This window comes from Vipera ursinii, assembly GCF_947247035.1.
Source record: "Vipera ursinii genome assembly, chromosome: Z".
Classification (NCBI taxonomy): Eukaryota; Metazoa; Chordata; class Lepidosauria; order Squamata; family Viperidae; genus Vipera; species Vipera ursinii.
In genome coordinates, this window is record NC_139517.1 from 123163002 (window position 1) to 123179148 (window position 16147).

At 39.5% G+C, this 16147-nt stretch overlaps 1 protein-coding gene across 1 annotated transcript in view; it reads left to right on the top strand.

Annotated features, from left to right (window-relative positions):
* The window catches only part of EXOG (exo/endonuclease G), a 36037-nt gene extending 22052 nt beyond the window's left edge, over nucleotides 1-13985 (top strand). The window contains exon 6 of the mRNA XM_083377033.1: nucleotides 12635-13985. Coding sequence (XP_083233159.1) covers nucleotides 12635-13096 — 462 coding nt within the window. The 3' untranslated portion in view covers nucleotides 13097-13985. The remainder of the gene's footprint in view (nucleotides 1-12634) is intronic.
* Nucleotides 13986-16147: the final 2162 nt, after the last annotated feature.

Genomic DNA, 16147 nt, shown 5'->3' on the forward strand with positions numbered 1-16147 from the left:
AAAATCATCTTGTTTAAGGGATTTTCATGTGTTTTACTGAATTGCGACAAATTGTCAAAAAATCTCAAAATGGATTAAGGGATAAAAAAGTATATTTAGTGAATGAAATACAGTTCTGTTTTAATAAATGACATAATTTTAGGCTGTAAGCCATGTAAGTATCATAGAATAATTTCTTTCTCTCTCTCTCTCTCTCTCTCTCTCTCTCTCTCTCTCTCTCTCTCTCTCTCTCTCTCTCTCTCTCTCTCTCTCTCTCTCTCTGTCGTACACACACGCACACACACACACACACATTCAGTTACTTCCCACACCTCCTCTCCATCCCTCCATCTTTGAAGGATTTCTGTAGGGAATTGGAGCGGTGTCGGTCCCAGCCCTGACTTTCTATGTTTCTACGATAGGTGTCCAGGTGATACTATGATCAAATGATTTGGAAATCCTTCAGAGTTGGGCATTTCCCCACAAACTTGATTGGCCAGTTACAGAGCTACTTTTATAATTTGTTGACTGGCTCATTATTTATACACAGCAGCGGTGCTCATAGGAGCACACCCCTTTCATCCAATAAGTGCCGAAATTACGATTCCTTGAGAGTTTTTGGTCGGCTGCAAAATGCACCATCAGTTTGGCTCTGGCCTTCCGTTGTCCTCCCTGGCAATACACTCAAATCTCCGAAGCCTTTCCTCAGCTGCTTTGTCAAAAACAATGATTTTTTTTTTCAGCCAGTCAGGGTAACGTTGTGATAGATTCATCTGCCGTCTCAAAGGGCCTTTTTTCTTTTTTTTCTCCTTCAAAAGGCAACTGGGCTGTTTTTTTCCCAAGAGGAGGAGGAGGAGGAGGAGGAGGTCATCCAAGAAGCTTCATCAGTTCTGATGAGAGAACTTCCTTCCCTCACCATCAGAACTGATGAAGCTTCTTGGATGAGAAGCAAAATGTCTTCTTCTTCTTCCACAAAGAAAAAAGAGTGCACTTGTCTTTTGAAGTTTAAAAAGAAAAAAAAAAGCATCTTTCAGCCAAGACCTGACTGGGAATCTCCGCAGTCATTCACCAGCAAATGTCTTGATTAAGTTGACGGATCACTATGGGAAAGTTCCAGTTTCAAATGCATGCTTGACCATGGAAACTGGCTGAGGACTTTGGGCTAAATGCTCTCTCTTAGTCCAACCTCAGTTCTACAGTTATTGTTGGTAGAGAAATTGAAAAAGGGGAGTGCAGCGTAGACGGTTGTGCATTCCTGCATTATGATTGGGGTTATAAATCTGGCAGACAAAACAGTGAGCATAAAAGAAAACTTTATAACTGACTGGCAATCAAAATATTTATTATTTATTTATTTATTTATTTATTTATTTATTTGATTTGATTTGATTTGATTTGATTTGATTTGATTTGATTTGATTTGATTTGTATACCGCCCTTCTCCCCAAGGACTCAGGGCGGTGAACAGGGACATAAACATCAAAATGCACAAATACAGAAATTGAAAACAAATTAAACCCTAATGCCCAAATGTAGAAGATAAGTTAAAACCACAATTAAAATTAAACCCATCAGACCAGACCGGATTGCTTAAATAGATGTGTTTTTAGATCGCGTCGGAAGGAGCGAAGGTCGGGAGCCATCCGGAGCTCAACCGGTAAACGGTTCCACAGGTCAGGCGCACTATATAATTGCACTGAGTCAGTGAACTTTAGAGTTGTAATTTCTTTTCAGATGATATTGCTGTTGGAAAGCAAATACATATCAGGGCTGCTTCTACAGTTTAAGACAAAAAGCGCAATTGTGCACATCTTTTCAAAGAGTAACACCAGTATTTTAAAATGGGACACACAAAGCAATAAGGCTGGATGTAAGAGTTTAATGCATTCTAAGCATATGTTAATGTTTTCTCATAATTTTTTTTAAGAATAATGACCTTTTAAGTAATGAAGAAAGTGAACAAAGATTTGTTGCTGTTTTATAAATGGCTGTGAAAAAATATTTATTACCCTTTTCTGAAGAACTGTGTTTTAATTGGTTTGGTATAGCTTCCATGTTTTCGTAATTTCTGACAGTGTGTGAAACGGGGTTCAAAGCTCTAGAAATCAAGATTTCACCTACTGTTGACCCGAAACACATTAAAGAAAGAATACTTAATATTGACTTAAAACACTGAAAAAACTCTTTTAATAGTGGATTTTCAGGTAGAGAAGCTGGATAGGCTTCTCCTACCAGACAAAATCAATAAAATATCCTAACCCTACTTATTCTAGTGATTGAGAGGATTCTACTCAGCTCTCCTATTAATTCCCTTTCTCGAAAGGACTCTTTTAAGGTAGCTAAAGGATGCCAGGCTGTTGGGGTCAGAACACTTGCGATGACATTATCTGTAGAAATATATTTCGTGATAAGTGTCATCGCTCAAATATCAATTCAGGTAAAGTATACTAGGACTTTGGAGCCAAAAGAAGACTTAAACCTAATGTAAAACAAGAGCCCTGTGATTCTTAATTTGTATCAGAAGACTGTTGCAACTAAATGGATGTCTGGAATTAATCAATACCTTTCCTTTTCTTTGGTTTTAAATTTGTGGCTAAATTAATTTCAGTCAGGACATATCAGAAATGTTTGTACTTCAGTTTGACAGTAGAATCCATTGCCTTTGGCTGGAATTAAATCAATAAATGTCTGTGCCATATATAATTAATTGGTAGTAATATTATGATATAACTAAACGTTTTAGTGGCCCGTAGCATCAGTAGTTCTTAAAATGGATTACAGTAGTTCCTTTGTAAGCAAGCTCGGTTGATATTGCCATCATATCTTACTTTCGACTCTCCCTGGCTTGATTTATCATCTTTATAGACATTATTGGTACCTCAGCTTATGACTCCAATTGCCTATTTTTGTTGCTAAGCAAGGCAGTTGTTAAGTGAGTCGTAGCCTATTTTACAACCTTTTTTTGCCATGGCTGTTAAGTGAATGTCTGTCATTGTTAAATGATTTATATTGTCATTAAGCGAATCTGGCACCCCCCATTGACTCTGCTTGTCAGACATCATCTGGGGAGATCAGCAGTGGTGATTCACAGGACTCCTGGGTGCTGCAACCATCATTAATACATTCCAGTTGCCAAGCACCTGAACTTTGATCACCTGGGGATTTTGTAGTGGTCATAAATTTCACACTTACGGTCATCATTTGATTTCCCCCCCCCCCCAGTACCATTATAACTTCAAACGGTTATTAAACTGTTGTAAGTCGAGGACTATCTGTAGCATGACTTGGTGAGGCCTCAGTTATAGTTGAGTAACACTGTTTAAGAATAAGGCAGAGTATATTTGTTTGTTTATTCTTGATCTTCACACCAAGAAGCAGTTTTGGGGGAAAAAAAGATCACTGGGTTACAAAGAGAATATTTGTGGATTCTCTTTGAATTTCGTTGACATTGCCTTTAATACAGAGACAACTGCAGAGCTTAGTCAGGTGTTCCGACTGTCAGGTCTTGATGGAATTTTATTTCTGTTGAGCTGCAGAAGTCTTAAGTAATTGTCATGCCCAAGGCATAAGTCAGGGTGACAAAAGCCCAGAGATTACCACTAATTTTGTTAACTCTGGCGGCCTTGTATTAGAGTATGTGAGATCGTGATAAATTCATATTTCACACTCTATCTCTTCCTTGCAATACAGCAAGCAACTTCTGATTTCAGGTGTCGACTGCTATTAATTTCTTCAGTACATTCTTTGGTGCAACAGGAAAAATGTTGAGGGGTCCTTGGTGCTCTCTGAGCTTGGTTGTTTTGTTGCAGACATTTCATGACCCAAACTAGGATATTTCTTATTTAGTTAGGGCTGCCATAGCTGGCCTGCAAATTGCAAACAGCCACTTCTTGTTGTTAGTTGCGAAGTCGTGTCCGACCCATCGCGACCCTATGGACAACGTTCCTCCAGGCCTTCTTGTCCTCTACCATCTTCTGGAGTCCTTTTAAGCTCACGCCTACTGCTTCAGTGACTCCATCCAGCCACCTCCTTCTCTGTCGTCCCCTTCTTCTCTTGCCCTCAATCTTTCCCAGCATTAGGCTCTTCTCCAGTGAGTCCTTCCTTCTCATTAGGTGGCCAAAGTATTTGAGTTTCAACTTCAGGATCTGGACTTCTAAAGAGCAGTCAGGATTGATCTCCTCTAGGACTGACCGATTTGATCGCCTTGCAGTCCAAGGGACTCGCAGGAGTCTTCTCCAGCACCATAGTTAAACAGCCACTAGATGGCAGCAAAACAGGTACTCAAAATTCTTCTGTTGTTAGTTGCAAATTCCTGCCCTGCCCATCGCGACCCCATGGACAACGTTCCTCCAGGCCTTCCTGTCCTCTACTATCTTCTAACCCTCTGCTTATAGTAGTTCGGGCAGTGAAAGGCCTGCAAACTCAGAGAGCACCACGGACCCTCCTCATTTCAGTCCCGAGCTACAAATATTCCCCTTTATAGAAAAAAGAGTTATATGGCATTGTGCACATGGATTCTGAAGTGCTGAAAACACTACTGCACTGTCACATTTCAGGCTGCTCATGGTGAATAAAAGGTGAATAAAAATTCCATTTGGTTTTCCTTCCTTTTCGAAAACAAATCTTGCCTTCTTATAATAAATTAAATTAAAAGTTTAATAATGTATATATTATTTTCTACACTAGAAAAAAAATGACAGTATTCCCCACCGACCCTTTGAATTTTTACACCACAATAAATAATCATATAACTTGTTTTTTTTACTGATCAAATACTTTGAGAGTTGACTAGTAACAGTTTTAAAATGCTAAAAAATAAGTATTATTGCAACATTTGTTTGGTAAATCAGAATGTTAATTTAACTGATAGAATGCAAATTATGTAGTCCTCCCTCTCTCTCTCTCCCCATATTACACTTTCTGTTAGTATGCTTAGCGATGAAAATTTTTGTCCCAATGACTGTCATTATACTCAAGGGCTACCAGTAACAGAAAAATACATGCACCAAAGGCGATAAATATACATCTACTTGTACACACAAAAAAATCTTCCTCAAATATCCCATTAGGATATTGTAAGTTTTTGAATGAATTTCTTTCATTAAGCTGACTTTAAGAACAAGGTTTGATAAGTATACCATTGTTTGTCTCTTGTATTTGATCAGGTCTAGATTCCAAGACACCCTAAGAAAAGTAATAAGTAATAAATGGTTGGAAAAGATCCTATAATACAGACATGTCAAACACAAGGCCCGGGGGCCAGATCCGGCCCGTGAAGTGGTTTCATGCGGCCCGCGAAGCCATCCTGGAAACAGTGAGGGAACGGCCCCCACTGCCTTGGCCCTGGCCCAGAGACCCTCCTTCTGCCAGAGACCCTCAGATCTGTCCCACTCCTGCCCAGGCCCCCATAGGCACCCTTGATGCAAATGATGTAGAGCTGGCCACGCCCACCCAGTAGGCCATACGCACTCTAGCCACGCCCACCCAGTAGGCCACGCCCACCCAGTAGGCCACGCCCACCCAGGCCATACTCACCCGGCCCCTTGAGGGCAACCGCAATGCTGATGTGGCCCTCAATGAAATTGAGTTTGACGCCCCTGCTATAATAGAAAGACGTTCAGCTTTCTGGCAAGTGGAGCGTAGGGGTTAAATCAAAGCTAGGAAGGGTAAGAATGCGGATTGAATGTTCAAGATTTTTAACTCTGCTGATCACTGATCTTCTGATTACAGATAGTCCTTGACATATGACAAATGTGATTGATCACATGATCCTGGGACATGGCAACCATCATAAATGTGAACCGGCTGCCAGATATCTGAATTTTGATCACATGACCACGGGGATGCTGCAATGATCTTAAGTGTGAAAAACGGTCCTAAGTCACTTTTTTTTAGTGCCGTTCAAGCAGTCACTAAACAAATAGTTGTAAGTCGAGGATTTCTTGTACCTGTTCACTCATACAATCCTGTTTTTACTTTCAAATAAAGAAAAAAACATCAGTAATGTTCAAAATGGTTTTTATTTTCAGGTCCGCTTCATCCAAACTTTTTAACAGCGTATTTTCATTTTAAAACAGACATTCATTAAGAGGACATCTGCCGCACAGAGTGTGGGATTGTCAGTTTCTTTTTATTTACTTATTTCCAATATCATTCACTTTAGAATGAGATGCCTACCTAGAATTATAGATCTCCTAGCATGCCAGCTCAGTCAGAGTCCTTCGCTTTTGCAGCATTGTTCCAGAATAAAAGGAGATGTAAAACTTTTTTTAAAAAAAACGCCTTTCCTTACAATAAAAACGATGTTTCATTATACCTTAAAATTGCATTTAACATTTAGAAAAAGCAAAGTTTTGTTATTATATAAGACATTTGCATTAATTGTTAAACAAGAGGGTGAAAGAGATTGAAAGAGTGATGATTAATCTACTGGAGATTATTTCATTTGTCATCAGTCATAAGCTAAATTGTAACGATGGTAGAAAGAAAACTGGGACATATAAATTCCACTGCAGTAAATGGGGCAGGCTTGAAAGCAAGCAATGTTCTTCTGATTCCATTTGGATTATATTAACAGCTTATACCAAAGTACAGTACTGATTAATATCGCAGAATTGAAGAAGCTCTCCGAGAGTTGTTCTTTGCATTGTGTGGCATGCAAAGTTTGCACTCTAATTACAGCTATGGAGCATGAATATGCCAGGCATGTCTTTACTGAAATTATTCTTCAAACAGAAATGTGCTATTGCCAAAATATTATACATCCCAATAATCAAATAATAATCCTCATTAAGTACAGGTAGTCCTTGACTTCTGACCATTTGTTTACTGATTATTTGAAGTTACAACAACACTGAAAAAAGTACATAGAATATAGAATAACAGAGTTGGAGGGGACCTTGGAGGTCTTCTAGTCCAACCCTCTGCTCAAGCAGGAGACCCGATACCATTTCAAATAAAAGGCTGTCCACTCTCTTCTTAAAAGTCTCCAACAATGGGGCACCCACAACATCTGGAGGCAAATCTTTCCACTGATTAATTGTTCTAACTGTCAGGAAGTTTCTCCTTAGTTCCAGGTTGTTTCTCTCCTTGATTAGTTTCCATCCGTTGCTTCTTGTCCTGCCTTTGGACGCTTTGGAGAATAGCTTGTCCCCCTTGCCTTTGTAGGACCTCCTCAAATACTGGAAGACTGCTATCATTTCTCCCCTCGTCCTTCTTTCCATTAGACTAGGTAAAGGTAAATGTTTCCCCACACATGCGTGCTAGTCGTTTCCGACTCTAGGGGCCGGTGCTCATCTCCGTTTCAAAGCCGAAGAGCCAGCGCTTGTCCAAGGACGTCTCCGTGGTCATGTGGCCGGCATGACTAGACGCCAAAGGCTCACGGAACGCTGTTACCTTCCCACCGTAGTGTTCCCTATTTTTCTACTTGCATTTTTATGTGCTTTCGAACTGCTAGGTTGGCAGAAGCTGGGACACGTAACAGGCGCTCACTCTGCTACGCGGCACTCGGGATTCGACCCACCAAACTGCCGACCTTCTGATCGACAAGCTCAGCGTCCTAATCCACTGAGCCACCGCGTCCCTTCCATTAAACTAGACATACCCAATTACAGCAACTGTTCTTCATATTTTAGCCTCCAGCCCCATGATCATTCTTGTTGCTCTTCTCTGCACTCTTTACAGAATCTCAACATCTTTTTTCATATTGTGATCAGAACTGGATGCAGCACTCCAAATGTGGCCTTACTAAGGCTTTATAAAGTGGTACTACAACTTGATTTTGTTAAGGCAGCCTAGTACTGTGTTGGCTTTTTGGGCTGCTTTTGCTCACTGCTGGCTCATATTTAAGTGATTGTCCACTAGGACTCCGAGATTCCTCTCACAGTTACTGGCATTAAGCCAAGTTTCACTTAGTCTGTTGGTTTTTCTGGCCTGAGTGTAAGTGTCCTTGCACTTACGACCATTGCAGCATCCCCACGGTCTTTTGGCCATAATTCAGGCACTTGGCATCTGACATGTATTTAGGACAGTTGCAGTGTCCTGGGGTCAAGTGATTACCATTTGCAACCCTCCCAGCCAGCTACCTAGAAGGGAAGTCAATGGGAGAAACCCGACTCACATAATGACTGCATGATTCACTTAACAGGCGCAGTGATTTTACTTAACAACGATGCCCAAAGAAGGTCGTAAAAATCAGGCACAAACCACTTGGTAAAATGGAGCAAAATGTACCGTACTTAACCACTGTCTCCCTTACGGTCGTAAGTTGATAGCTGCCTATATGTCTTCTTTGCCTTCCTGTTTCAGGACTGGATTTTTTCCCCTAAGGCTTTCATACCTTGGCATGTTCTCAGCTGCTCTGCAGAGAGGGTTGGATTCACACTGTTTTACTTTGTATGGGAGCAGCACATTAAAGTCATCTCTTGTCTTCTGGTTAAGCAGAACAGTTCACGCAGACTTCCTTTTAACACAACATACACAAAAGACGAAATATCAAGGGGAGCTGAGCCAGGTGATATTAAAGAGAGAATGTGTTTGTTTCACTGAAGGTTTTTTGAACATATTGCAGTCCTAAACTCCATTTCCCTCCCCTTATCTGCTGCCCGCCAATATCCTTTCTTCTGTTATTACTCATTTTATAATTCTGATGCGAGCCCTGTGGGGGCTTATTATAACCTAATATTCCTGGTTATCTCTGTTTAGAAGATAGGAATAAAAACAGTCTTATGTCTCCCAATAGGCAACAGCAACAGTAAAACATCTTGAATAAGATCCAAATGTGAGGTTCAGATATGCCAAACATGGGGGAAAAGTGAGCACAAGCAACATAAGTTCAGATGAATTAGAATTCCAAAATAATAACACACCCACACAACATAATTCTAGGTTGATACATATTAATTTCAGTTAAATAGGGAGATTGAGGCTTGACTACAAGAATGACATTCAGAAGAGGAGAAACTTGAATATATAAGTGTACTGCAGCATAAGATGTCAAGCAATTGCACCATAAAAATTCTATATTTTGTTTATTATATACTGGCTTTTAACCACAGCAAGTTACTATTAAGCTGGGAAGAAATGGTGGTTCCGTAGCTTATATGTTTCACTGCTACTGCTATTAATAACGAGTTCTTTATCATTTCTTATGTGTGGATACAATAGGTGTTCACAAATCAGACAAAAACAGAAGATAGTTGGAAGGGACCTTGGAGGTCTTCTAGTCCAACCCCCTGCTCAGGCAGGAGACCCTATGCCATTTCAGACAAATGGCTGTCCAGTCTCTTCTTGAAAAGCTCCAGTGTTGGAGCACCCAGCACTTCTGGAGGCAGGTCGTTCCACTCCAAGGCCCTAATCATCTTCGTTACTTTCCTCTGCATCCTTTCCAAAGTCTCACATCTTTTTTTGTATTGTGGCAACCAAAACTGGATGCAAGATTCCAAGGCTGGTCTTACCAAGGCATTATATATTTTTTTTATTGCTTTTATATAAACATATATTTAAACAAAAAAATACATATAAAAAACAAGACATGACATAAACAATACAATCAACAACAAAAATACAAAAAGAATACTTAACTTCCATTATTCCTAATCTTTCTAATCATTTTCGGGTGACTTCCTCGAATCCCCCCTATCTGCGTTTCTTCGTTAATCCTCATTAGCAATTTCTATCTTACCAAGGCATTATTCAAGGTGCTGGTTACGACCTATAAAGCCCTAAATGGCATGGGTCCGGGTTACTTACAGGAGCATCTGCTGCCGGCATCAACTTCCCTTCGTCCAGTGCGCTCCCACAGAGAGGGCCTCCTTAGGGTGCCGTCGGTCGAAAAGTGTCGACTGGCGGCCCCCAGGGGGAGGGCCTTCTCTGTGGGCGCACCAGACCTTTGGAACCGTTTACCGGTGGAGCTCCGGACGGCTCCCGACCTTCACTCCTTCCGACGTAACCTAAAAACATATTTATTTGAACAAGCCAGCCTGGTCTGATGGGTTTAGAGGTATTTTAACATTTTGTATTAATCTATTTAATTGGGCTACTGTATTTAATATTTCTTTAAATTTTTATATATTGTATTTTATTGTATTGCCCTGTACACCGCCCTGAGTCCTTCGGGAGAAGGGCGGTATAAAAATTTAATAATAATAATAATAATAATAATAATAATAATAATAATAATAATAATAATAATAATAATAATAATAATAATAATAATAATAATAATAATAATAATTATTATTATTATTATTATTATTATTATTATTAAAGCGGTATTAACACTTCAGGTGATTTTGATTCTATTCCTTTGTTAATGCAGCCTAGCCCTGTGTTGGCTTTATCTTCTGATATTTTCTGTTCTCTCGATAGAAGGGCATAGCTGTTTGTCCTAAATGACAATGAGAGAACTGTTGGGTTTAAATAAAGGAGACAGACAGATCCTTCAGCTATGCAGGTTTGCTAAAACATCCACTGGGTGGCGCTAAACCATCACACAAAGCTTCAGGATTTCCTCATGGTATATTTCAGGATGAGGATAATCCTTCTAAATCTATACCGACATAGTTTATTAACATGCTGATTCCCCCCACCCCCCCTTCCCGGCTTCCTTGAGCTGAGCAATCATGTGGAACAATGCACATTACTTCTCTGAAGAATGCCTTATAATCATAAAAGGTCTGTTAAGAGTACAGTTCACATGGCGAAAATAAGGTTTTAGTTGCTATGTTTGTCAGGAGGTTAATAGTTAGATTCTATTTCTAGGCAAGATGCCTGCATCACCCGTAAATCACAAAGGAATATTATTGCTTAGAATTGAAAAGCAGTGATTCCATAGGCACCATTCCTTCATTCCAGATGTTCTAGGGCAGGGGTGGGGAACTATGGCCCGTTTATGACTCGTGGACATCAACTCCCAGAATTCCTCAGCCAGCCATGCTGGCTCAGATATCATGCAGATATGTTTTTTGCTTCAGATCTCTGTTCTGAATGTCCCATTTTCCGAACTCTCTTGTAATAAAGAACAAAGCGGGGAAAGCTTATATCTCTACAGAACTCAGTGGGTTTAGCCTTTAAAAAGATAAAATGCACAGATGTTACTTTGAGAATTTCAGTGGGACCACCAAGCTTTCTTTACTAATGTTCTCCACACACACACAGACACCCCCCCCAAAGGAAAAAGGATAATGAATTTAAGAATTTTCCACATACCAGCCAGCACACACTAGTGTGTTGCTTTATTCTTGTGACTTAAGAGTCCCAGCAATGTGGAACCACACTTTTAAACAGTGGTGTTATTTACTGAAATTTGAATTAATTGTCAAACATATTGTAATGTCCTGTCTCTCTTTTGTGTGGCTTTTGATAACATGTTTGGGGTAATTATCAGTTCCATATTTGCCTATATTTGTTACATAGGTGTTTATCTATAGGGGTGTATGACATTTGTTTATTTATTAGGTGTTTTTAATCCCATTTTTATTACTCTATAAGTAACTCAAGGAAGCAAACTTTCCCTATAACAACCCCCCTGTGAGATGGATTGGGCTGAGAGAAAGTGACTAGTCCAAATTCACCCAGCCAGATTTCATGGTTAAGGCAATATTAGAACTCATAGTCTCCTAGTTTCTAGCTTAGTACCTTAACCAGACAGGCTCTCATTAATGAATTAATTAAACTGCAGTGATTTGCTTAACAACAATGGCAATGAAGGTCATAAGATAGGCTGTGACTCAATTAACAACAGTTGTGGTCATGAGTTGAGGACTATTTCTATCTTCCCAGGAATTAACAACTCCTTTCCAATTTTTTTGCAATAACTTCTATCAACCTAGAAGGATAATTAATTGTTTTCCCTTTTAATTGTTTTTTTTAAAATGGGTATAAACATTGTCAACCATTGGCTGGCTAGTGTTTATTCAATAACTCCTCTTATTTTTGGCTTGACGGTTCCATGTTTACCCAAATGAGATCTAATTGCCCTAATTTAAGATGAATTTGAATCTCCAAGGTGTTTTTTTTTCCAAAAAGCAACTGGCGTTTCTTGGGTTTTTGTTTTCCTTTGAAAAAATGTTTTGCTTCTCATCCAAGAAGCTTCTTCAGTTCTAATGGATGGTTGGGATGCAGATGGGCTGCTGAATCTGCAGGACAAAGGTGACTCTTTTGAAGTCAGCAAAGTCCACATTCTGGACAGAGAGATTCCGATTTGTCACAGGTTTGAAAGAGGAGTCAAAGAAGCCATCTGTATTAAAACCGAACGATCTGCTCTCATCCGAGGAGGACAAAGGAACCACCTAACTCCTAATTACAGTGCAGTCCTTTCAGCAGCCCCTAGAAAATTCCACACCTGTTTGCGCTCTGATTCAGGTGACCCTGAGGATACAGGTAAATCCTCAAGTGGCCTCCATGACTCTCAGAGAGAGTGCTAATGACCAGATGACTACAAAGAATATAAATCCTTCCGTTCTGTACCAGTCAGTTAGAATGGAAGAAGCTTCTTCAGTGACAAGCAAAATATCTTCAAAGGGGAAAAAAAACAACAACTAAGTCCAGTTGCTTTTTTGGAAAAGCACCGTTCAGACAACCAGGACCTGGGTGAATCAGAATCTGCACAAACCGATGAATTTTGAGTGATATAATCTCTCTCTTCTGCTGATAGGTAATTGGGAAAGACGAGGTGGCGGTACCTTCTCATCTCTACAAAGTCATTCTCGCCAGACAGAGTGAAGTTCTGCAAGAACCTTTGCTACTTGGAGCCTTTGTGATACCCAACCGTCCTATTGGATTTGACCATCAGCTCCAGGAATTCCAAGTTAGCATTGAAGATCTGGAGAAAATGTCTGGCCTTATTTTCTTTCCAGAAGTGAATAAATCTGAAGACGTTAGAAATATTTGTGAGGTTGATACTTGCAAGCTAATGACCTTGGAAGAATTTACTTTGTATGTCACAACTCGGAAACTACAGAATGCAAAGACTCCAGAAAGACTAGGCAAAATCATGTCGGAGTTACGTGAAAAAGGAATTGAACCTGATGAGTATCTCTTAAAGGTGTATAACAAGAAGAAAGAAGAATTAGCTGAAAAAACCACAGCGGAAGTTAGAGAAAGAAAAGTTGGTTGAACTTAAAAAAAAGTTTGGTGTTGTATTTTCAGAGATGTAGCTATTAAGGAAGCTTTCATAACTTTATCTCTTTGGCTCTGCTCCTGTGATAAAAATATAGAATTTGCTGTAAAAAAACTTGGAACATTCTCTGTGCTGGAGGTTGATAATGGTGCTTTTCTAAGTTAGCTATCAAATATTCAAATTTATGGGAATTCTTTCATGAAACGCTAGCAAAAAAATAATATAAGCAGGGTTTTTTTCATTGCTATTTGTTCAATGCTTTTCTAACATATTTGCTTTAGAACTGTTTTATTCTTTCCTGTTAAGATTATATCACTGATTTTAATTTGATATTTTTAAGAATGGTATCTTATTATTTTCTTCCTTCCTCCTCCCCACTGCCCATTCAACTGCTTTCTTCATGGGAAATTGATTAAATCTGCAATTCTGATTTAAAATCTGGGTCTACAGCATAAACCACACACACTCTGTTTAAATGTCTTCCAATAACATCTCACATTGAGCTCACATATACAGCTATGGTTTGTTAAACTGTGATGTAATTACAAAAACATCAGTGACTGGATTTACAATGTCTTGGTCAGGCAACTTACTAAAGTAAAACCAAATGACCCATATAATACCTTGGTGTATGAATCCATCCATTTGAGTATCTTTACTTCTCTACTAGGCCAGCTCAATTTTTATTATTTTTTAAAGAAAACTGATTGCTTTTTGTTTGTAGTAATACATTACTATAATATATTCATGGTATTACTGTGCTGAATTTAAATCTCTCTTGATTCTTCAGACTAAACAATTCTTACTACCATCACAGGGACCTCATCTTTAGATTGGCCAATTAACATCCTGTTTTAACACACCGCTTTTATTTTTTTCCCCATATGCAACTTGTTTATTTGACAGAGGTTGATGCCCTGAGAGTGTTATTTTGTGATTTTGAGTAAAGTGTTTTGAAATAAAGATTTTCCTAAGATTTCTATTCTGACTTCTGTTCCCCCCCCCCAAAAAAAAAAATTATAGGCTCAGGTATGAGTCCCTGCCTTAGCTTTTTCTGTGCCGGTGTGTGTTTACACGAAGTTATGTTTTGCTGTTTTCCTTTTGTTGTTCCACCTTTGCACCACAGTTTCCATCACAAATTGATTTTTTAAGCTGCAAAAATGAAAAGGGAAGACCACTTTTTTTAAAAGGGGAAAGCAAATGTTTACGTCTGTTCCAGTGATTCCCTGAATCACAGCTGGAGCCTCAATTTTAATGTATAGCTTTTGTGTTAGAGAGACAACTATTCTAAAGGAAATGTTTCTAGACTAATGGGGTTGTTCATGGCCACAGCAAGAGTTGTAGACCAATTTTAATGATTTGGCAGCAGGATTGGGCATTTGACCAATCTTCACAAAAAGAAAAAAAGCGGGGGGGGGATTGGTAGTTCTGTTAGAAACAGGAAAAAAACGGTACAATATAGCAATCAAGGTATAGCTAGTCTTTGACTTAGGTCCACAATCGAACCCAAAATTTCCATTGTTAAAACAAGGCCGTTGTTGAATTGCACCTCATTTTATGATCTTTTTTGCCACAGTTGTTAAGCAAATCACTGAATCTGTTAAATGAATCTGGTGTTCCCCGTTGACTTTGCCTGTTGGAAGCCAGCTGGGAGGTCACAAATGGTGATCACATGATCCTGGGACACTGCAACTGTCATAAGTATGTGCCTGTTGCCAAGCATCCGAATCTTGATCACAGGCCGCAACAGTCATAAATGTTAGAACCAGTCATAAGTTACTTTTTTGAGTGCTGTTGAAACTTCAGGGGTGTCAAACTCAATTTCATTGAGGGCCACATCAGCATTGTGGTTGCCCTCAGGGGGCCGGGTGGGTGTGGCCTGGGTGGGCGTGGCCTACTGGGTGGGCGTGGCCAGCTCTACATTGTTCGCATCAAGGGTGCCTATGGGGGCCTGGGCAGAAGTGGGACAGATCTGGGGGTCTCTGGCAGAAGGAGGTTCTCTGGGCCAGGGCCAAGGCAGTGGGGGCCGTTCCCTCACTGTTTCCAGGATGGCTTCGCGGGCCACATGAAACCACTTCGCGGGCCGGATCCGGCCCCCGGGCCTTGTGTTTGACATGTCTACTTTAAACAGTCACTAAAAAATGATTGAAAATCGGGGACTTCCTGCATTGAGCTTAAGTGGAGACTCCATGGTTATCTTTTTTCTTTTTTTTCTTTTAGAAAACAAATGGAGAATTTAAAAGAGGTTGTCTAAACTGGCATTTCAAACTAGAAGGAAGGAAGGGAAAGGATTAGACATCTCCTCATGCCCATAGAATTTATGAAACCTTTAATCCATCTCATCTTGACATATTCAGCAGTCTGGTTTGATTATTTAAAACTCAACAATTTATTTAAGATTTAAAAAAAAAGGTTGCTAGGGCTACGTTGCATTTGCATATATACTTTATAATTAAACTCCAGAAATGTATAGCAGCAATATGTGTATATTCTTGATTTTTTTTTAAAAGGGCTCCTGTTACTTAAAAAATATCAGAGGAACAAAAAAGACAACTGCAGGTAATTGATTTGTTCTGCAATGTAACATATTCATGTTTACCCAGCTTCACCTCCAGAAAAATACTTACTGAAATTTTCTATGTAAAATGCTTCCACTCTTTCTGAAAATTAGCATGCTATGGATTTGATTAATTCTGAAATTGCTAGTTTTCCAGGAGATAAATACTTCCAAAACACTGATATCTCCAGTGTGGGAACCCAGCTCCCTAAATTTCCAGGGAGTAATGCCAAAGTTGGCGAGATGGCTGGAAGCTTCTGGGATTCCAGTCTAATCTAGAATAATTTTGAGATTTGGCTTTCCACCTTGCCAAGAATTTCACTGAAAATCCACCATCCTTGATCTTTAGAGGGCACTCAAGAGCTACAAGAATTGTTGGCTTATCTCACCAAACTCTTTAAAAATTTAGGAAGTTCTGCTGTAACAGATTCTGTACCATTCCGAATAAAATAGCTGTCCAGTCTCTTCTGAAAACCTCTAGTGATGGAGCC